The 23,964-nt window shown below is 36.5% G+C and overlaps 2 protein-coding genes across 8 annotated transcripts in view; one reads left to right on the forward strand and one right to left on the reverse strand.

The window, feature by feature from the left end:
- Tmtc3 (transmembrane O-mannosyltransferase targeting cadherins 3) overlaps nt 1-11,939 on the reverse strand; it is a 41,931-nt gene extending 29,992 nt beyond the window's left edge. Inside the window, exons 1-4 of one of the 2 annotated variants that reach the window (XM_027394146.1) lie at nt 11,785-11,939; nt 4,612-4,827; nt 3,361-3,579; nt 1,820-1,919 (exon numbers count right to left, since the gene is read on the reverse strand). In XM_027394146.1, the coding sequence (XP_027249947.1) occupies nt 1,820-1,919; nt 3,361-3,579; nt 4,612-4,815 (523 nt within the window). In that variant the 5' untranslated portion in view covers nt 4,816-4,827; nt 11,785-11,939. The remainder of the gene's footprint in view (nt 1-1,819; nt 1,920-3,360; nt 3,580-4,611; nt 4,828-11,784) is intronic. The other variant, XM_027394147.2, reaches the window with a different exon arrangement.
- A 187-nt stretch (nt 11,940-12,126) lies between these two features.
- Cep290 (centrosomal protein 290) overlaps nt 12,127-23,964 on the forward strand; it is an 80,903-nt gene continuing 69,065 nt past the window's right edge. Inside the window, exons 1-11 of one of the 6 annotated variants that reach the window (XM_035450956.1) lie at nt 12,127-12,398; nt 12,615-12,726; nt 12,923-13,052; nt 13,156-13,233; nt 14,121-14,190; nt 14,923-14,969; nt 17,208-17,351; nt 20,301-20,354; nt 21,193-21,345; nt 22,085-22,267; nt 23,199-23,288. In XM_035450956.1, the coding sequence (XP_035306847.1) occupies nt 12,951-13,052; nt 13,156-13,233; nt 14,121-14,190; nt 14,923-14,969; nt 17,208-17,351; nt 20,301-20,354; nt 21,193-21,345; nt 22,085-22,267; nt 23,199-23,288 (921 nt within the window). In that variant the 5' untranslated portion in view covers nt 12,127-12,398; nt 12,615-12,726; nt 12,923-12,950. Of the gene's footprint in view, nt 12,399-12,614; nt 12,727-12,922; nt 13,053-13,155; nt 13,234-13,501; nt 13,587-14,120; nt 14,191-14,922; nt 14,970-17,207; nt 17,352-20,300; nt 20,355-21,192; nt 21,346-22,084; nt 22,268-23,198; nt 23,289-23,964 lie in introns of those variants that run through there. The other 5 variants (XM_035450957.1, XM_035450960.1, XM_027394145.2 and 2 more) reach the window with 5 other exon arrangements.

Here is a 23,964-nt window from a genome sequence, read left to right on the forward strand (position 1 = left end):
ACGACCAGCTCTCCCTCTCTCATGCCCTCAGAGACCACATAGATAGCCAGAACTCCAGCCCCTAACGTGGGCAGCAATCCCCTGCTGGACCAGAGTCCATCCAGGCCATCAGAAGTCCAGTCCTCAACTTGGGCAGAGACCAGCTACTCAACCAGAGGCCATTATAGCCCCAAGACCAGAGAAGAAACAGAAACCAAGAAGAAAATACTGATCCAACAAAGACAAACCCAGATATAAGCACCCAGACCTATAATCACTCCAAATCCAGATGCCTAACTGTCAGTGTAAGAACACAATCAACAATTGCCAGGGCAATGTGTCACCACCAGAGCCTAGCCATCCCACTACAGCAAGCCCTGAATATTCCAACACAGCAGGGGATCAGGGGCTGTCTCTTACTCTTTTCCTGGTTTCTGGGACCCTATTCATCATACTGCCTTGCCTTGTCCAGCCTTAAAACAAGGGGAGGTGTCCAGTCTTACTGCTACTTGATATGCCATGTTTGCTGATATCCATGGGAGGCTTGCCCTTTTCTCAACAGAGGAGGAATAGATGGGGGGAGGGGGCAAACAGGAGAAGTAGGGGGAAGGGCTGGGAGGGGAAACTGTAGTCAAGATTTAAAAAACAGTAACAATAATAATTGAAAAATCATTTAAAAATAGAAAAAAAAACCTATAAGAAACTTTGAAACGTTTTCCACAAGGAAGTCATATTTAGGAAGATAGATTATGTTCACATTAAATATACATATATTGCTATATCATATTGTAACCTTGAGCTGCTGATCTTGCTTCCACCTCCCAAGTGCTGGGATTGAAAGTCTATGCTACTGTATTTAGTTTTATGAAATGCAGGGGACAGAATCCAGGGACTTGTAAATGCTCAGCAACCATCTTCAGGTCCCATTAAGTTCAATTAGATATAGAAATATTCAGTCATAGTACCTTGGTATTCTACATTGAGATGCTAACAGCCAAAAGAAAGCAGGGAAAAACTTGGGAATTTAACATTAACTAAATATAGGTTAAGATTATTTAGAAAGCTTTATTTTCTGTCCACTCTTGGGGGAAAAAAAGGCAAGCTAATGTTTAAATTATATTCTAGAGTAAGCTACATCATTAAGAAATATTCAACTACGATGACACATAATAACAGTTAAATACAATAGGCTTCAAACTTTGCCGGGGTCATTAGCTATTATTTCTCAAAGACAACTAAAGGGTTGGGACAATGTTTGAATGGGTAATGTACTTGCTGTACAAGCAAGAGGACCTCAGTTCAAATCCTCGGAACCCATGCATGCAAGGCACAGTTTTGTGTATGCGATCCCTTTGCTACTATAGCAAAATGGAAAGAGACAAGAAAATTCCCAGACGCTTGTGGCTCAGTACATGGCAGCGAACAAGTCTCAAAGTGGAAAGTGAGGAACAGTATCAGAGGCTGTCCCCTGATAGTCACAAGTGCGTGCCTGTACTCCAACACAGCACCTGAGTGTGTGCACACACACGCAAGTGAAGAATTGATACTTGCATTTTTTTTTAATAGGAAAAAACAGATGAAATTCAGACTGACACTGAAACTGACATTTTAGGGCTATCTGATCACAGAGAGGAATTTTCTGGATAATGACAAAGTATAACTTAAACACATTTTTTAAAACACAGCCAATGTTATATGTCTCATATTTTTATACATGCTAAAACAGAAGAATAAAGGCAAACTCAAAATGTTATCTTAATTGTGAAGCATTTGGAATGAATAAACAAACTTATTTGATCAAGTGTCTTAACTACAATAAGAAAGTTAGGTAGATATTTACCTATGGAATTATCTGGTCCTTTTGATTTAGTATATGACAAAAATGCAGCTAGAAAAAAGACAGATGACAAGAGCTCAGCTCTTCCTACAACCCCTGTTACCTAGAAAAAGAAAGACAGGGCATTCATGTTAATGCAGTGTTCTGAACATTTGTTATGTTTGATACTAACAGCGTAAAACCTAAAACCTCAATTTTTAAGGGCATAGTTCTGTTTTCTTTTTAACATGTGGGCGCCCTCATGTGGTAAATTTAAGTACCATTCATGAATGAAAACCTATCAGAGATTCTTGCAAATAGGTCATTATTTTAACTTGGCAAATATATTAGTTTTTCCGTAATTCTTACCACCTTACACATAATTATAACATCTTAATGTATTACAACACAATACATAGATGAGTTCTTTAAAAATCTAAGTCTCCCTGCATTATTTTTTTACCATGAGTGTTTTTTTAATATGAAACTATAAAATTTGCTAATCTTCAAACTAAAGAAATTTCAAAAGTTCTTTTAATTAAAAACACAAAATTCCCAAATCTTTCTTTTAAAGATATGAAATCTAATGTACAACTTAAGGCAATTTATCTCTTTTGTACATGTATGGAAAAGCTCAGCTGGATACCACATGGTTCCAGAATAATGAGAGGGATAATCATTCTGCAATGATTATCAAACAAAAAAGAATCAAACAAACAAAATCAAAGCTAAACAAAACAAAAACCAAAACAGTTTTCCTTAGGAAGAAAAGCTTATAAAATCAACTAGAGTAGTCTTAGTTCTTCCCTGGAAGGCATTTTTAGTGTGTCATTGCAAACAAGAACAATTATTTTGGATATATCTTCATAGGAAGAAGTATGTTCATTTGCGTTTCTCACTAATAACATTAAATGATTATATATGTAATATATAATAATCTGTTGATAATATATATTAATATACACATTATATTATGTGATAATATACATATTATCAATGTTGAGTGTCTTCTTCCATTGTTCTCTAGTTTTCTTTTTGGAAGATTTATTTTATCTTTTATGTACAAGAGTTCATGTTAAGTGTACTGCTTGAAGAGCCCCAGCAGTTTGCTACATCTTCTGGAACTGGAATTACTAAGGTTAATGCTGCCATGTGGCTGCTAGAACCAAACCTGGGTCTTCTGCAAACACAGCAACGGCTTGTAAGCCCTGAACCATCCTTCCAGCCCCTCTATGTTGCTTTCTAGAGAAAGGTTCTCTGAAGAAGCCCAAAACTCAGGGATCAGCTACATCAAGCCCCAGGGATCCTCTTGACTCTACCTCCACACTGTGGGATTACAGGTATCTGCTACCACATTTGGCTTTTTACATAGGGGCTGATGAAACTCAAGCACGCACGCTTGTGATGTGATCACTTTACCTATATGTACATTCTAGAATGAACACTGCTTCCAAAACCACTTTAAATGTCAAACTTTTATATAATCGGTAAGAAGAACTATGTGTGGGACAGAGTAAAACTGCACTAGATTAGGAATATCTAAGTGCTTTCACAGTTTTACTTACTGCTTCCGTGTGGATCGGGTGCACTGCAAAGAGCAGGGCAGCAATCACACTGCTCCTCTTGTCCAGAAAAAGTTTGCAGACTTTAAGAAATACCACACTAACAATAGCATGAAAAACCGTGTTCAGGAGATGATAAGACATTGGTTTTAGTTCACTAAGTAGATAATTTAAGCGAAATGTCAACACTGTTAAGGGCCTGTATGACTTGTGGCTTCTCTCCTATAAGGAAAAACAACCATTGATTATTAAAATGCCTTGGAACTTCAGCTACAAAAAAGCAGTCATTGCTTTGATTATTAAAGTAATAATCAAAGAGTTACAGAAACCAAAAGAATCATGCTATCATTAGAAGGATGGAAGCATGAAAAAGTTCTTGATTGGGGGGAATGGGTACATGTCATAAAAGATAATTGAGAGACTATGTGGAGTATTACAAAACAAGTTTCAAAACAGTTTACTCAAAAGTGACTTGATAGGCACTGTAGATAAATGCATTCATTTATTTATCCTCAAGGTATCATTTGTTTTTATAGAACAGAGAAACGCTTTGCCATCTAAAAGCTGTAATTTATTTCACACAGCTAATGAATGACAGATCTAAAAGTAGAGCCCAGGCTATACGATCCAAAGATGAAAAGGGTGTAATCCAAAGTAAGTTAACACTGACTTTCAAAATGATTTTAAGTAAACCTTTTCTTACTGCAGAGTAATGGGCAATATGTACTTATCTTTAAAATCGAATCTATTTATATTGAATTTACCATGTGTTAATGGTCAAATTTATCAGTCACTTGCACTGCCTGACTCACAAGACAAGAAAAATAGCAAAAGACTTGTAGTAAACGCCTGTTGCCCTCCCTACATGTGCACATTATTCTCACATCTATCTAAATATTGTACACTGCCAATGAAACAAATCCAGTTTTTAAGATAAGGGAGTTGTAGGACACAGACACATTCATAGCCACAGTGGTTTTTAGAGGGGAAGTATTTTTTTCAAACACTGGAAAAAATCTGGAAACTGATTTTCTTAAAGCTCTTTCTTTATACTGATGTTCCCTACAGTAAATCTTCATGATATCGAGGCTTGAGTTGGACATCACTGGTATATTGGTTAGTTAGCAATTAAATAACTATCTAAATATACTAACTTAAATGATGGGTATTAATCTATATTTGGTTTTTTAGATGCAAATGAATTAATTTTTTTATTAAAAAAGCTATGTTTTATATGAAAACATAATTATTTACCTCAGACATAGGCGTTCCCCAGAAATCATTCTGAAATAAAGTTTTTATAGGAGTAGATGGATGCAGATCTTTATTATCTAGAATTGCTGAAACATCATCGAAAACAAACCCACAAAACAGACTGTTCCAGTAGCAGGCAGCAACCACACCGACTATTAAAGTCACTTCTTTGAAGTTAATATCAGCCATCTTTCCTTCAAGCATCGATAAGCAAAACTGGAAAAACAAGCAAAATAAAAATGAAATAAACAAAATTTTCCTCCAAATAATCACAATTTTAGTGTTAAATAATATTTAGAATAAATATTGCACACTAATACTTCCAGAGATCAGCTTAAATACAATCTATTTTAAAAGAAGAATTCACTGCTTTGCTCCATAATTTTAAGGCAGATTTCTTTCTTTCCCACCACCTAACCTTTTGACTTCTGTCTCTAGTTAACTAGACAGTGAAATCTCATCAACTGTCACTGGCTGGCTCCCTGGGAACAGACACACAGTGAGTCTTGTGGAAAACCTACACAATGAGCATGAAATTTCCAAAACTAATAGCTTTTATTTCAGAACTTATATATTTAAAAATTAATCAAAATCAGAGTTTCTATAGCCTCGTTGAGACTAGAGACTTGAAAAAGTATTTTTGAGTCCTTTCATTCACACTAGCAATTACATAATCCTAATATTTTTCTTATTGTATTTGTGGGATTGTAATCATTTTTCTTTGCCCACTGTCCTGAAGGCTTTTAGCTTAGAATTTCAGTGTTATAGATGACATCCTTACCTGAGTAAAAACACAATGTTAAGAGGCACTGCTTTAGGAAATACTGAGTTAGGGAAATGGTACAGAGGAGAAAGGGCTCTACTAACTGGAAAATATAGAAAAAGAAAGTCAGCCACATAACAAAGTGAAAAATGAGTTAAAACTAAACTAAGCTGGCCATTTTCTGCTCTGGGTAGTTTCACCAGATCCTGAATATTACATTAGCACTTGTAAAATGCAGATTACTAGTTCTTAAAAACTCTTAATATACAAATACCAAATCTGTGAATAAGGTATTTAGACAGCAAGTGACTTTAGTTATGAAGATCTTATCAGAGGAACTACCTAGGTAGGCCCAATACAATAGCAAAAAGTTGTTAGAAGTGAAAACACCTGAAGTATATGATTTCTGTCTGGGGATCATAAGCCAATAAACCACAACAGCAGCCCCTGATATGTTGGAAAATGAAAAATAAAAAAATCTGGATTCTTTATTAGAGCTTTAAAAACAAGTACTGACACTTTGTTTTTTATCTAACTACAATCATTTTGTACTTTTGTTTTTCAAATTGGTAAGAAAATAAATTTAACTGAACTATATTTGTAGCACATCATAATAGTGATGGGTACTAATGTACTACTCATAGAGTTAGAAGGTTTGAGATCTGAGATTATCTGCAGGAGTTCTGACCGGATCAGAAAGGGAATGAGAAATAAAATAAAAATTCCAGTTAGCAATAAATTGACTAACATGGGCACAGATTTAAAATTGGATGTAGAACTTAAAGGCTATGTTTAAACTATATGAAGTACATATTATGTTAAAGCATGAAAATACTTCTATAATCATAAAATGCCTTATACTAACAGAAAACATAAAATTCCAACCAATAAAGCAGAAAGGACATAGATGTAACCTTTAGGAAGTAGTTTTCAAAAAAAATTACTTAAATTTCATCTTCACTCCAGAAGTGACTTCCCATTTCTGAAGGGGATGGAATTGCAGGGTCCTGTTAGCTCACACCAAAAAGCTGATGGTGTCTCTAATTCAAAGAATGGGTTCAACTAGCATTTTCTTCAGCTCTTGCCAAATTGGAAACCAGAATAAGAGGTATTGTTGTTATGGGAAGGACATACATATACATATATAATGATAAAAACTACTATGGAAGCCATAGAACATTCTGGAAGCTAGAAAAGTGAAAGGATTAGTAAAATCAGAGGGTTGCTAGAAATTGATTTCTACATTGAAAGAGAAGCTGGAGTATTTTGTTCCTCGCATCCCTCCAACAGCAATCACAAGCTGATCCTAAAGATTTTTAGGACTAGGAACAGATGAATTGGTTAAAGTCTGTCCTTTCTCCCATTCTAAGCAAAGACTAGAGATTTCTAGAGTATTAAGACACAGGGTCTCTTATATAGGCTACACAGTGACGAGAAAAGAATCCTATTATAAATGAGGGTTAAATAAGTTTGTCTACACAATTTATCCTGAGACACCCCCCAGCTCTCTTCTCTAATGGGGCAGATAGTTCTCTACAATTTTACACCATTGGAAACAGAGGATTCTAAAAGCTTACAAAAATAAAATGGGTTTCACACCCCCAAACCAGGAATCAAAAAAAAAATTTTTTTTTTTTGCCATCAATGAAGCAATTTAGAATAAACACCCCACACAATACAGAAAGGAACAGTGCTTCACATTTCTACGAGAAAATGATTTCCAAAGTAAAAATTTTCATTCAGAAACCCAAGTTACATACTCTCAGGTATGGACTATTCCTTTACACTGTGTGAATATATGTCACTGTGATTGGTCTAATGAAGAAGCTGACTCGCCAAAGGCTGAACAGGATAAAGTTAGGTGAGAAAGTCAAACTGAGAATGCTGGGAAGAAGGGCAAACTCTGAGGAGTCTTGAAGAAAGAAGCAAGATGGGCATGTTGTACTGAGAAAAGGTACCAAGTCATGTGGCAAAGCACAGGTAAGAAATATCGGTTAATTTAAATGTAAGAGTTAGCTAGTAACAAGCCTGAGCTACTGGCCAAGCATTTATAATTAAGACTCTGTGTTGGCTATTTGGGAGCAGCTTGCAGGATAGAAACTTCCACCTATATCAGCCAACTGGGACAACACTAACTAAATAGTGTATACTAGTAAACAATAGATAGGGAAAGTGGAGAACTGAATCCCCCTGTGGCAGTCAAATATCTAAGAGAACAATTTAAGGAAAGAAGGATGTATTTTAGCTCATGGCTTCAGAAGGTTCAATAACAGTTCTGGTTCACTGCTCTGGCCCTGTGGCATGGGAGAACAGCATAGCAGGAAGGCATCAGGGAAGTAAGCTGCTAAGCTGAAGGCAGGTAAGAACAGGTAAGAGAGAGACAAAGAATGGACGCAGGGGCAAGTCAAATCCTTTAAATGAATGCAGACCCACATCCTATCAGGCTCCACCCACCAACTTTTACTACTATCCCACCTCTCTGTTGAGACAGGGTTTCTCTGTGTAACATAGTCCACTCAGCTATGGACAGATTGTTTATATTATAGAACTCATGATCCAATTACTTCTAAAAAGCTGCTCCTCTATATACTACACATGGGGCCAAGTACTCAGCCCATGAAGCTTTGGGGACATTTCATATCAATTACTAAACAGTGTAAAGCAGTGACAAACCAATATGCAAAATGACAACCACAGCATGTTAGAAGGTTTCTGAATGATGATCCCAAGAAGATATAATGTCCAGAGCACTTAAACAGAGTGCAATGAAGAACTACTGCATGACTAAATTATGTGTACACACACACACACACACACACACACACACACACACACACACACACACACACACACACACACACACAAATAACCTGTAAAGCAGGAAAGCAATTTAGGTATCATTATGAGGTAGTTTTTTTTTTTTTTAAAGCATTACATAAGGTTGGCAACCTCTCACATTACAAAGCCTTAGTTAGGTTTCAGACCTGCTAAGACCAATTTACTTGTGATGAAAATGTGTTCTTTGTTTAAAGGTTTTAATAATACAAACATGTTAATAGAAGACAATGTGGCATATTGGAAATTGACAGGCTAGTTTCATAACTATAACTTAGAATATCTATAATATACAATATAAAATATTAGTTAACTAATTTCTATACGAATGAATTATAACATACGAAAGTTGTTAGTTTTGAATTTAATTCACTAGCTTTATAAAAGTTAGTGAAGTTGTCATGCAATACACGGCATTGTGATCAACAAAATACATGCTGTGTATTGCATGACAACTTTACTAACTCTGTTACACAGAGAAACCTTGTCTTGGGGGTAAAAATATGGCTCTTTTAAGCTACAGCAGTTCCATTTAGTAATTATAACGTTCAGTTCTAATGTAATCATCAAAACTCTGAATTTGATTTTAACTTTGAGAACTGTCCACTCCTCTCCCCTGCTCCCACCCCCCAGGCGTAGGCTCACTGAAAATGGGATATGATCTGCACTCCCTCATGTAGATATGGTACCTCATATTCTTGTTACACACACACACATTTTTGTTATCAATAATTTTAATGTAGAATAAAGAGACAAGGAGAACAAAAAGATGTTTACTTGACCACTATATTCAGACTCTCATGGGTGTTTGAGGGTTCTCTGAAGACCAAAAGCCCATATAAGGGCAGGGAATGTAGTTCAGTAGTAGAGCGCTTTGTTAACATATACTATGTTTTGTTTGTGTTTGAGTGTGTGTATCTTAAAAGATCCTATTATGTAGTCCAGTCTAACTCAGGACCCTTCTGCTTCAGCTTCCTGTCTGGGATTACCATTATGTCTATCTTTGCGGCTACTTAAAAAAAAAAAAATGTCATGAAGTGAGATCTGGAATAAATTCAGGGTAATTACAAAAGGGGCCAGGACACAGGCTTTAAGGACTTCCCAAAGGTGTGTACTATGAAATGGAGAGTAAGTCCTAGTACAGGTCCTGAGTGCAGTTGTGGCTTTGTTCAAGGTTTTCTGCAGGATAGTGCTGATGAGAAAGTGCATACAAAGTACTCCTTACTAGACAAGATTCACTCGGGGGTATTAGCATATATACACATGCATGCAGCATAAGCAAATGGGATACCCAACTTGTTTGCTCAAAAAAAAAAAAAAAAGATAACAGCATGCATGCATATAAAATCCAACTGTAATCAAAGGTCACTCATGAGCTTATATTATAGATATAAATTCAATTCCATCAACAAAATTACATTAACTTCTTCTTGGGGTAATGATCTAATGATATACTTGGGGAAAGACAAAGCTATAAGGCAAAGCTAATTCCTTCCAGTTCTGTTTCTTGGGAAATCAACAAATCATTCAGACCTTCTCTACTGCCTCTATTGCAATCTTGATATCTACAGATTTTTGTATGCAAAGTGTGTGTTCACACTGAATCATACTTATCCTTTTAGCTACCGTATGCTGAAGAGACAAGTGTCTGCTTGTTATAACACATTCCTTTACCTGAACATGAAGTTCCTTCTGGAAAAAATTTTTTTAAAAAAACCTTTACCATAAAAGGCATTAGTTAATAAATTTCTTATGGCCCTGTATTATTTTAGAAACTAGAGCAGTAAGTGAGCAATAGGAAGGACACAAATTTAAGTCCATTGGTACAGAGGACAGAGGTAACAATTGCAGAAGCAAGGCTTTCTCACAAAGTGATTTTGCTTAGATAAAACTGTTCATACAAGCCCAGGTTAGACATCACACAGGTCCAGGCAAACCCTCCTGCAACAAGGCTATTTACAAAACTCTCCAATGAAACTAGCTCTTGGAAAAGTTTGAAAAATAAAGAAATTCTGATGGAAAAAAAATGTTAGCCATTTAAAAATTATCTGTTAAACTGTAGGATCAGAACTTCGGTTAAATGTCCTGACTCACAATTACATACAATATATAAAGACCTGGTACACAAACTAATTTGTTTTTTGCTATACTCTTTAAGTCAAGCTCAAAAAAACTAGACAACGGAACTTAAGAAAGCATATAATTTAGTTATGATTGTCACTGAGATCCTTAGTTTTGTGTCAGTTACCAATTAACTACTTCTTTGAACTTATTCTCGATTCTGAAGAGAATAAAATTTATCAAAAGCCTATGAACCCTTGAAGATATTACAAATATGAACGAGAGAGGGAAATAGGGGCAGAAAGACCAATACAAACAACACAAGACTAGTAAATTAGTAATGGAAAATAAAGTATGTACTAAAATCAAGAGAAAATATCAAGGTGTGTGATTAAAAAACAAATTCTTAATATATTACACCAGTAAACATAGTAGTATATGTGCTCAATAAATAGTTTTCATCTCAGTATTTTTTGACAAAAAATTTTAACATGAAAAATATTCCATATTTTTGAATAAATAAAGCTATAAAATTAAAGCGTGCAAAATAAGATTAAAATTAATATTAAAGTTTAAAACAGTAAGACTGCACCTATTTCACCTATTTCACAAATACCAGTTTCTAGAATGGCTGTGGAAAGAAAACAGTGTTTAGCTTCTCCAATCTCTTAGATGGAGAACAAGGACAATGTAAGCACTCATTTTGCTATACCTCTTATCAAGAATAATCCAGAAATTGAACAGTATTTGGAAAAAAACAAACATGGTCATCAGTCCTACAAATCTGATTAATGTCTTGAATATTTGTTCCAAATACCATTTTTTACTGAGCTATTTCTTGTTTTTCTCAACCACACGTTTTGTACAGAAATTTTTTCAAAAGCAAATTTTAAGTGTCTACAGTTTTTCTTTGAATTACTGCCTGTGTGCGCGCCTGTGTAAACGAGACACACTGTTTTAAATAGCCTACACCTTCCTAAGTTACCTGTTGGTGTACAACAGCTGTGGAGTGGGCAAAAGTTGCCCAAGCGAGAAAGCGCTTTCGCCTAAGAGTCCCCCCACTGGTACCCAGCAAATGACAGCAGAATGCCTGAACTTGACGTGGACCCCCGCCACCCCCCCCCCCCAACTGCAGGGCTCCCTTTCTCCGGCCTTCACTCCACACTTCACAACCTAATTAAGGGCTACAATCCTCAAGCTGCTGCACGGGGCGGGCGGGCCGAGAGCCTGCTCCCCTGTCCCCCCCCCGCCCCCCGCGATGCTCCCCGCACCCCTGACCGTGAGCTGGGGGTGGGGGGGCCCAGCTCCACTTCCCCGAAGCACAGGTTAGATCCCAGGGAAACAGGAAACTTTTGTTTCTACTTCCTTCTCGCGGAAGTCACTCACTGGGAACCCCCAGCACACACCTGAGCGGAGGGCGGATCCCGCCGGCCCTGCAGCCCCCCCCAAGCCAGAGCGTCCCCAAAGCCCCAGTGCTCCCTGGATCTCCTCCCGGCCGCTGACCCCGACCTCACCTGAAGGCGGGTCAGCCGGGCGATGGTTCAGGGAAGCTTCCGGAACGGTGGACCGGAGAGGGACTCCGCGGAAAACACTGTCATAGTCCTCACGCCAGCGCCCCCAGGGCGGCCGCGCCTCAGCCGCCGCCGCCGCGCCTCCCGCCTCCCAAGCCTTCCCCAGCTTCTCCGCGGCGGCCGCAGTTTCCCGCGTTGCACGCCGGGAACTCGCTGCTCTCTTTTTCTCTCTCTCTCTCTCCCCCCCCCACACGAAGACTTCTAGTCCCAGAATGCACACCCGCACTGCCGAAGTGCACTCTGGGATGTAGAGTCGTCCGCATGACTTTGCCCTCATCCAGAATAAGGCCAGAATAAGGGGGAAGTGCAGCCGTAAAGCCTTTATCGTCGTGAAATGTAGTCGCCCGCAGTATCCGGGCCCTAGTTCCGGCCTTGGCTGGGCGGGGGAGTGGTGTCGCCTAGCAGCGGCCACCGCTTTGGCTTGGGCAGGAGGAAGAGTTGGCGGGAGCGGGAGTGCGCGAGGACTGCTCTTGGAAGAGACGCCCCGGCGGCGGCCGAAACCGCGGTGGTGGTCGCTGTAGATGAGCGACTGCCGCAGGTTGCAAGGTTCGGTTTAGGTGGGTGGATTCCCGGTGAGCCCGCAGCAGCTTAGTGTCTTTCACAGGTTCCTAATCCTCGGGGACAGTGTGCAGTCTGCCTACCCGACCCTTCTGTTCTCCTGTCCGCAGTTCCCAGCCTTTTGATTCCGCTTGCTTCCTCGCGCACTTCGTCCAGTTAAGTCTTTATTTGTACACTTAAAAAAATAAAATTAAATTTCTCTCGCCCCTTCTCAGAATCGGAGGACGTTTTCAAACTTCCAAACATCCTGGGAGTTGGTATCATCGTTGATGGTAGGGAGCTTGGAAGAGGAGACTCGGGATCTCAGGACTTCGTTTTAGCAAACAAGTAATAATTTAACGTGTACATTATCGGATAATCTGTGCCGGGTGGATTGACTCTCATCAAGGCTGTTTGCCCATGCATCTGTTTTGCGGTTCAGGAGCCATAGCTTTTTGCCAATACCCAGAGAGTTTGAATGATAATGTAAACACTGCAATGCCATTTTCCTTGGAAATGCTAAAACCCACCTGTCACCTTGTAGGAGCTGAAAAACAGTGAAAGAATTCAAGATGCCACCTAGCATAAACTGGAAAGAATTAATCAAAGTTGATCCAGATGACCTTCCACGCCAAGAAGAGCTGGCAGATAATTTATTGATTTCCTTATCCAAGGTGCTTTAATGAATAATTTGTACATAGACACTTACAATGCGATAAAGTGAAATTGCTTCCTACAACTACAGGGTATGAAATAATCCATTTTTTGTTTCCTTAGGTGGAAGTAAATGAACTAAAAGATGAAGATCAAGAAAACGTGGTACATCTATTCAGAATTACTCAGTCACTGATGAAGGTTTGTATGCTGGAGATATTTAACAGTATAGGAAATGTAAGAATGTATTTCTATGTAAGCTAATCTTTATGGAAATATTTGGAATGCCTGTGTCACCCCTCAAAAATGAGTTAAGTGTAGATTTAAAGGCTGTGGGTTGTAATATGTGTAGCAAATATAGTTACTATTCTAAAAATTCTTGGAGAGTGTATAGGGGAAAATGAGTGCTTTTTTAAAAGTAACAAATATAAACAGAGGTTCAAGTAAAAATGCACAATGTCTCCTCTAGAAGGTAATGGTGAAATGGAAAGAAGATTCTAAATTCATCACCAATGAATAATGAGAAAGGATATGTACTTGCTCTTTACATTAGGGTAAGTGCATGCAGCAAATCTGTTGCAGGCTGTGGACAAACAGATATTGGGTTGGTAATTTGGGATATACTATCTGAGGGTTTGAGGCTGTATTTTTTGTTATTAGCAGTTTAGGATCAAATAAAGGTTTTGAATCATAATTGACAGATACAGAAATGTGCTTAAGAAGGCAAAATTAGATGTGTTACAGATGTGTACAGATTGAAGGGGATTGGAGCTGAGAGGCTCCAGTTGTAACAAGGACTTAACAAATAAAATTATGTACCAGAATAATAACAATTGAAATAGGTAAAAAATAATGAAAAACATTTAAAATAGTGGTTATAAAACCTAAAGGAAAAATCAGAGATGATTCAAATTGCTATTCCAGAATTTATAGGTTAAGTATTTATTCTGCAAATATTCACTGAGTGTCTCTGTGCTAGCTGTTGTACACACTAAAGACTGATATAGCAAATGAAACAAAATTTGCATTTTCACTGTTTATATTACAGTGTAAGTAATACAGATTTCCTCTCTCATTTTCATATTTAGATGAAAGCCCAAGAAGTAGAGCTAGCTTTGGAAGAAGTTGAAAAGGCTGGAGAAGAACAAGCAAAATTTGGTACATGTCTTGTAAAAAAAAAAAAAAAAAAAACTGTTGTGATTCTATTATTTATTAGTCAGTACAAAATTAATTTATCATATTCTATGAAATACATACTCAATTCATGTTGAAAGATGCTTCGTCCTTGCACCGTTTCAGGGACTGACCCGACTAATGTGGCAAGAGGGTGAAGACAGCACAAAGACACAAAGAAAAGTTGGGTTCGGGTGGACTAGGCTCTCTGATGGAGAATCTGCAGCACCCCAGAAGCTCAGTGTTGTTATTATGTACACTTGAAGAGAGGCGGGGTTGTTGCCTATAGCTGAACATGAAGTCAGGTGACACCTACAGATAAGTTAGGAGGTGGGGTTTCTGTACACAGTTGAACAAGGAGGCAGATCGAGCTAATCTCAGTAGGAGCAGACTGTAGGGAAGCCTGAGCATCAGGGGGAAGAAAGGAGTAGATTCTGCCATGAGCATCAGGGGAGATGAAAGCTGTGGTTGACATTTTCTGCACACACTGTCAACATCCACATTCAGACATGGGAAGGCTCTGCCATCTGCCATAGTTCTGAGGCTTGGGAGTTCCTGACATGGCTTTGCCCAGACTCAAGACTTCACTCACTCAGGTCAAGATATTTCTAGAATGCCTGTTCCCTGGACTTGATATGTTGTACTATTTTATTGACATCCACTTAAAATCTGATTACAGGAAATTTAACAATTGAAACATTTGTATTTTTTTAATAGAAAATCAATTAAAGACAAAAGTAATGAAACTGGAAAATGAACTGGAGGTATGTTCTTCTTTGTTTCCTTGAGTGTGGTTGTTATTAATTACATTATCTTATGTTATTTTTAAATGTTTCTATTACGGGGGTTGAAAAAGACAAGGAAAATTTTGTGTTCAAGACTTTGCTCATTGTACAGCATGTGTGTTGGTGATTGGATTTCTCAGAATTAAGCATCAAGTAAAATAAAAACAGTTACGATCTGAATGGAGCTGTCAGTCTAGAAAAGTATATAGAAAGCGTGGTAGTGATTGAGGTAAAGGGGTGTGGGAACTATCTGCATTGAGATTCTGGAACAGTAAGAATGGATGTGCTACAAAAGGATCAGCCATTGAAAGGAGGAGATAGGGAGAAGATGTGGACAGAACTTTTCTTGCCCATGACTTTAGTGCTTAGACATTGAGAGACTGGAAATGAGGTCATCTGCAAGATGAAGAATGAAGACAGTACACTCAGAATTTAAGAATGTCAGATAAACTTTGAATATGGTGGAGAAAGGACTGAAGACTAAGGGATATAGAGTCAGATTGGAGTCTTAGTCTTCATTATTTTGACTTAACTGTACTAGGATGAGTAAGTTCATATTTCCTGCTATATTTGAAGCTCCTGGGAAAATGTCAAGCACTTTGAGTAAATATTTTTTATAAAAAATGATCTGTGAAGTTATTATGCCCGCCACCCAGCTCCCAAGTAAATCTTATGAATGCCCATCCTTAGCTTGGCTTGTTTCTTTCCACCTTTTCTTAAATTATCCTATGTACCTTTTCCCTCTGGGCTTTTAGCTTTTTTCTTTTTTTTTTTCCTATATATCTTACTTTCCTTCTCTTCATGGCTGGCTGGCTGGCTGGCCCCTGATGTTCTCTTCTTGTTCTTTCCTTTCCTTTCTCCTACTTATACTCTCTGCCTGCCAGACCCGCCCATCCTTGCTTCTGCTTTGAAGCAGAATAAAGGCTGTGAAGCTCTTTATTAGGACCATCCGGTGTTTTAGGCAGGGAAAGAATCACAGCTTCACAGAGTTAAATAAATGCATGTAAAGCAAAGTCACACACCTGAAACGAATATTCTACCACAGCGATCCTATCTTGACTTTCTTTTTTTTTTTTATCATTTTTTATTTGAATTACAAACAAGATTGAATTACATGACAATCCCAGTTCCCTTCTCCCTCTCGCCTTCCCCTCTATCTTGACTTTCTTAGGAAGTACTAACCAGTCATGTGCTTTACATTTGTATTTGTTAAAACTAAAAATTCAATTCTTTAGTTGCACTTGGCACAATCCAACTGTACACATGACTCTGAACTAGACAGTGATGGACACTACAGAGTATTTCTCCTATGCTACAAAGTACTGTCTGTTCTAAGTAGTTGGTAGTAACAGGGAAAGGGCGAATCAAGAGCACCAAGGTGGTTTTGAAGAGTCAGGCACAGTCTTCATAATTCACAGCCCTTTGTCTCTCAGCCTTTGCAATGTAGTCTGCACCTATGCCTTCGTGACTGTATCAGACCCTGCAGCCAACTTTTAATGTTTCTTTTGGTGGCTCAGGAAAGCGCATGGATTTTTTTACTTATAAATAAATTCAGGTTTGTTTGCTTTTTATTATACTTTTCATTATATAAAATTATATAAAACTTTTAAATTTAAATATATTTTGATCATATTCTTCCCCTCCCTGAAGGCCTTCCACATCATTTCCACCTTGTAAAAGGAGGTTTCTCTCCCATCTTCCAGTTTCTGAATAAACACTCAGAGGCTTAATATTAGTTATAATTGTTTGGCCAATGGCACGGGCATATTACTGACTAGCTCTCACAATTAAATTAACCCATTTTTACTAATCTGTGTATCACCACATGGCCATGGCTTACTGGTAATGCTCTGGCATAGAACTCCTTCCGTGGCTACATGGTGTAAGAAGACTCTGTCTTCTTTCTCTCCATATCTGTTTGGATTTCCCACCTGGCTCTATTCTGTCTGGCCATTGGCCAAAACATCTTTATTCATTAACCAATAAAAGCAACATATATTCTCAGCATACAGAATGGCCTCCCTCATCACCACCTCTCTAACCACCCAACTTTAAGTTCTTTTTAAATGTTGTTTACATGTTTCTCATTTTAAGTATCTGATGTTGAAGCATAATGAAAATTTAAAGTTGAGTTCTTTTTGGTGATTCATTTGAACCTTCAGTTAAAAAGGAATTGCTTATATTTGGAAGAATTAATCCTTGGCTTATGACTTTCAGATGGCGCAGCAGTCTGCAGGTGGACGTGATACTCGGTTTTTACGTGATGAGATTCGACAACTTGAAAAGCAATTGGAACAAAAAGATAGAGAATTAGAGGATATGGAAAAAGAGTTGGATAAAGAAAAGAAAGTTAATGAACAAGTAAGACACATTTATCTCAATGAATCATAATTGCTTAAGACAATTCTATGTGACTAATCTTACTTTTTATAATTACCTTTGATATCAGTTCTTGGTTTAATGTTATAGTTGACGAATAATGTGCACCTAGCTAATTTTTGTAGCAGTGTTCATTGTGTCATCACGTTTTAAAAATATAATGGAATTACCTGCTTCTAATGATCCAACTTGGAAAGTAATTCTTTAATTTTGTGGCATACTAAGGATATTAGAATAAATAACATGAAGTTAACTTTGGTCTTGAACATTGGTGTGCAAAAAGGTATTTCACGTTCATAAATAAGCAAATGGTTTTTCTTACTGTCAATTTATTTTGGTGAGGTTTAAATGAATTAATGAATTTTGATGTGGTAAAATTGGAAACCATGAATGCATGGCCCCTATACTTCTTCAGTTGCTAGGGTGTAAATTCCTTTTTCACCTTTAACTTTTGGTTATTACAGCACAAGCAAAACTTTGCTGTGTAGTATGAACTTTCTGGTTCTAAGGTACTCACAATTTATAATAAGAATAACATAGGGAGAATATCATACTTTATGGGTGCATCAGGATGTAAGACTATGTTGAGATATGCTGTGGAGGGCTATTTAAGCCAGTCTGGTTGTTCAGCATGTAATGCGTTACCTGAGTCTGGAGGTAGAGGTGGGTAGGGCAACAGCAATTAAAATGTGTGTAGTGTCAGAGGAGAGAACACTCTCGATAGAAGGCACATCATCTACTAAGACCAGAAGTAAGAAATATTCAAGAACTACAATTACTCATTTGACTGAAATGTAGATCAAGATGGAGTCTTCGTCATTTGTCAGGTACTTCCCATGCATTGATTCATCATTCCTTATTTGGTACTTAGCATATGTGGGATAGGAATCATTTCTGATATGTAGCAAATGAAGAAATGAAGGGCTATAGAAAGAACAAGTGCCCATGGTTGCATCTATTGAATGATAAGTGAGGATTTGAATGCCACAGTCCCACTCAAGAATGTGCTGATAACCACTCTCCCGTCCCACGTTCCCAGCTCTAATACTTGTGACCTTCTGGGAAAGGCCAGGTCCTAAGGAGCGCTTCTAAAAAGTCAGAAGAGAATGTTTGAAACAGAATAGGTCAGACCAATGCTTGTAAAACTTATTCTGCTTTGCGGAGAGGGCATTTTATTAGTTCCTACAGGTTCTAATGGTGGCCTAATTAAGGGAATAACTGATGGGATTAAGAGACAGAGGGATACTTGAGAGAAAGAGACATAATTGGATGTGATGAAAGATTCGTGAGGGGGAGGATTGGACAGTCTACCTATTTTTTTGTGCATGGCTAAATATCATGGTGCTGTTTGGGGCACAAAGTAGTTTAGGGTCTGAGATGATTGTTTAAGTTTGTACACTTGGATTTGAGATTCTTGTGGACATATTCAAAGAAGAAATATTTGAATATCATATTCACAGTAGACACTGAACAGATGTTGAGAATGTATTGGTTTTTAGTACAGATATTAATGAAGCCAGAATGAGTGTAAGATGTACCTCTGACAAATGTTTAACAAAATAATGAAGTAGGTACTCTGAAAGAAAGCCATTATGAGTGTGGAGTTTGAGAAAAGGAAAACAATAGAGTAACGTTGAATGCTTGAGTATTAAATTCTTAACTTTCTAATTCAGATTTTGATTAGACAGTACTAGATAATATTAATAGTCATCATTTTAATTGGCATCAAACTTCTAAAATTTGAATTGTGCCTTCCTTGCATGTTACTATGAGCTTTCTTTAAATATTTTATTTTGGAAAATGTATTTTCATAAAGGTTGTCTGAAAAAGCAATAAATATTCATATTCTCATGTATATTCATCAGTTCAGATTTCTGTCATATTTTTGTATACATCTTCATCTCTCACACACTCATTTTTCTTTTGTTCAGCCATTTGAAATTTAATTTTAGACATAATAATTCTTTACATTTAAATAGGTCACCAAAGTGAGTATTCCGTTATACAACCCAAATAGAATTATGATGCTCAGGAAATGTAATATTGATTCAGTAGTCTTAGCTAGTCTATAATTAGTTCCCCTGCTAACCCAATGTCTTTCATTTCCTACCTGCTGCTCCCTAGTGTCTAAAGATCCATCATATGCCTCCTTATAGAACCTTCCAAGTTTTTTTCATGTCATTGTGATTGGATTTTTTTTTTTTTTTGCTTGAGTAAGGCAGAAAAAAGAAAAGTAAAAGGCCATCAAAAGGATGTTTTATGGAGACTAGGTAATAAAAAGCCATTATATTGGTTATATATACTTTTTTTCTGCCCAGAATAAAAAAGAAACTGCTACAAATAAGCTGTCTTAGGTGAAGAAAACAATTGACATTTTCTGCTATTCTGTTCATTGAGTATGATATAAATGACTTTTCATACTTAAGTAGGAATTGATAATAAAGGATGTAAACCCAGGTCAATCTGACTTCAGGTTGCTTCAATGAGCAATTCTTCTGTACTGTCATTTCCTAGGTATTTCAGAGTTTATAAAGAACACTAAGAGTGCCTTTTCCTTGGCATAAAAAAGGGAGAATGATCTTAAACATGTAAAATATTGGGCAGTATTAACTTTTAGATGTTTATCTCTTTTAGCCTTTAGCTTGCTTTTGGTACATATAGTTGTTATTATTACTATTACTATTATTATTATTATTATTATTATTATCATTATCATCATCTTAAAATTGAGCCATTCTTTGTACCTTTTTAAATCCTTAGTTTAAAATTCTGCCTTATTTGTGTTTCAGTGTGATATGATCTCTGTCATAGCCTTTAGCAGTGAAATGTTCTCTATTTTATTGGAAAGGATGTAGAATTTAAATCAACAAGCTAATATGGGATGCAGATTGAATTACTTTAGACTTTTATTTTTCTTTTTTACTGTTTTAGTTGGCTCTTCGAAATGAGGAGGCAGAAAATGAAAACAGCAAACTAAGAAGAGAGGTCAGTAGAAGATTTCAGTCTATGTGGTGGGTCAGCAAAGACTCTCCTGTTTAAAATGTTCACTTAAAATTTGTATTTTAATGTCAATGTAATCCGTGTAACTGGTGATAATCATACTAGCTGATTTTAGGATGATTTTGTCCCAGGGAATTACAAGGCCAACCAAAAGATGAGGCCATTAGGTAGTTTATCCCTTTCTTGGATCTGTGTGGGTCCGTCTTGTTTTCTGGTACATAGCATGTTCCTAATCAGCTAATTGAGTGTTTGACTCAATTTCTTTTCTTATGACTCTGTCTAGCACTCTCATAATTTTGTTTCTCATGAAATCTTGTAAGTTGTATTATTATTTTTGTATAAGTGCTAAATAATTTTCTGTCTTGTAATAAATATTTTAATTACCATATGATCACATTATTTTTCCCATCTCTCTTCTTCCTCCAACCCCCATCTACCATGTTCTCTTAATTGTTTTATCTAAAATTTCCTTTTAACCCAGTCCAAATGTTCTTTCTTTTGGCTCATACTTAGTATTTTAAGTTCTTTGGCTATTTTAAATAATATATTCTGTTGTCCTAAGTTCGTTATTTCTGTTTTCGTTTTAATTATGTATTGCCTTTCTCATTTCTGATTATCCTTTCCCTGACCTCTACTGAAGAACAAACGTCTAAAGAAAAAGGTGAGGCTGTAGGGTAATGACATCTTTGGAATTTAGAGATATGCTCTGGTAGCATTAGTTAAAACAGATTTTTGTCATTGTAAGTAGTACTGTCCTGCTGTTTTCTTTTGGCTCTGGGTAGTATTTTAATGGACAACTGCTGTGTTTTTGCTCTAACATCAGAATGAACAGCTTCGTCAGGACATTATTGACTATCAGAAACAAATAGATTCACAAAAAGAATCACTTCTATCAAGGCGAGGAGAAGACAGTGACTACCGATCACAGTTGTCTAAAAAGAACTTTGAACTTGTTCAATATCTGGATGAAATTCAGGTAAAATGAGTAAGTTAGTTCAGAGCAATGGTTGTACAAACTTGAATATCAGGGTGGTATAAATCTAATATCTACTCTTCTTGGAGACTTTCAATCAAGAGTTTACCACTGTGTATTTCAAATGCTTTAGTTTGTGTGTTCACAGTACTGTCTGTACATTTGTGTGGGTGAGGGAGTGCCTGCACGTTGTAGAGCTCAGGAGATAGCCTCTGCTATTTCTTGTCAGCTTCTGCCCTGTTTGAGGTAGGATCTCCGTGTTCACTACTCTGCATTTCAGACTAAGTCAGCAAAGTCAGGGATTCAGTTTTTTTCTCTCTCCCATCACACAATAGGAACTCTGGGAATAAAAATAAATAGTATTGTATCTGACTTTGTGTGCATTCTAGTAACTCAAACTGAGTTTCACATGTTTACACTGCAAGTCTTTTACCCACTGACATATCTCTGGCTATATTATGTACTTTTAAAGCACCAAGTAAATTGTGTCTCTGAATTGCAATTACTTATTTACTCCTTACATTTGTCTATATTGGGCACCAAGAACAATTGAGATCCTGTATACAATTCTCTTGACATTTAATCTGACTTAATTGGCCAGTGCTACATTAATCCTAATGGTCTATGAAGAATTATATTTTTTTCTCTAGAGGGCCCGATGGCTTTATTTAATTTTAACTTAATATCAATTTTAGTTTCTTATAAAACTATTTTAAAGTAATAGTATATTTAACATTTTTAGACCTTAACAGAAGCTAATGAGAAAATTGAAGTTCAGAACCAAGAAATGAGAAAAAATCTAGAAGAGTCTGTACAGGAAATGGAGAAGATGACTGATGAATATAACAGGATGAAAGCTGTTGTACATCAGACAGATACTGTCATGGACCAGATAAAAAAAGAGAATGAGCATTATCGACTTCAAGTAAGAGTTCCTGTTGAAACCCAGTCTTATTCGCATAAACTTCATATGGAGTCATTGCTGATTATTTGAAACTAGAAATACTTATTTATTAATTTGAAACTAGGAATAGTTTTCTAATGTGGATTTTGTTGCTTTTTTAATATAATAATATGTTGTCATCCTAATAATTGTACACAAGGTTTCCTCAGTCCTCTCGTATGTCCTGTAATACTTGACATTTAAGGAATGTAGATGATGCCAGAGTCAGTATACACAGCAGTGATACAAATAATTGTGGGGAATGAAGATTTTTTTGCTAAAGTCTTAAAAATCCAGTGACTATAACATTTAATTTTATGTCTTAAAAAAACAGTGAAAATATATTAAAGATCAATACATTGTTTATTATTTATATGGTAATACATTGTTTACTATTTATATGGTATCAACTTGTTTCAAAAGTTAATGTTTAAGAATATGATTCTCTAATAATGAAATAAGTATTCAACAATATGTTAAGAATAGCTTATCTGAAATGTTGGGATCAGAAATTTTCCTGATTGTGAATTTATATACATAAGCTATCTTAGGGATAAATTAAAGTTTAAACACTAAATTCATGTATGCTTCATATGTCCCTGATATGTATACCACAAGTACAATATTCATGCACCTGTCTTTTGACTAAAACAGCATATGAAATATGATGTGTAATTTTCCACTTATGGTACCATAAAGAATATCCAATTTGGGATCATTTCAGATGTTAGCATTTTATTCAGTATTCTACAGCCATTTAATGTTACCTTTAACTATAGAACTATGTCCGCAATAAACAGCATATGAAATATAAGACACCTGCAAGCACGCACTTGTGCATTATAGATATGCGTATATAACAACATTAAATTGCACTAATTTGCACCTTTTCTTAACTGACTGCTACTCTTAGGTACAAGAGCTTTCAGATCTTCTGAAAGCAAAAGATGAAGAGGATGATCCAGTCATGATTGCTGTCAATGCAAAAGTAGAAGAATGGAAGGTGCTTCTCAATTGATACAACTTCTTCCTGTTTTGTATTTTGATTTAACTTGAATTTTGATTTTTAAGGACTCTCACCTTAAAAATCGTATTTATTTATGTTGCTTTTTAAAAAGTTTATTATATATTCTGGCTAGAAAAGCTCTAAACCTCTCTAAGAAGTGCTTGAACTCATTTATTTAGCAGATAAGTGCTTTAAAGGCAAGATTAGTCAGGAAGGGGATTAGGTAAAGGATTTGTCAGAATCATTCAGAAAGCCTTTTGTATAGTTAAATTTATCATATTTTAATGCTTTTTGACAACTCATTATAATTAGATACTGCTAATATTGCTGAGCCAGAGGGCATATGCCTAATCTATTACTCAGAAAGTTGAGGGTTCTGAATTGAAGATCAGCCTGGACTCCTGAGTATTGAGACATTATTGCCACATAAATCGATAAATGAATGAATATTTATTTTGGCTAATATGCTTTGCAAAAGGAAAAAACTTTTCTCTTATTCCTAGTATATTCTAGTTTTATACTTTATTTTAAAATTGAACCATGTATATAAATTTTAAAGTGTAATGGATACAGCCAAATGACTTCTATTGAAGTAATATTTCTTGAATAGTTCATATTTCTCATACTGAAATATTGTTCTCTTTTTATTACATAAAAACTAGTATTGAATTTG

Source organism: Cricetulus griseus (assembly GCF_003668045.3).
Source record: "Cricetulus griseus strain 17A/GY chromosome 1 unlocalized genomic scaffold, alternate assembly CriGri-PICRH-1.0 chr1_0, whole genome shotgun sequence".
NCBI lineage: Eukaryota > Metazoa > Chordata > Mammalia > Rodentia > Cricetidae > Cricetulus > Cricetulus griseus.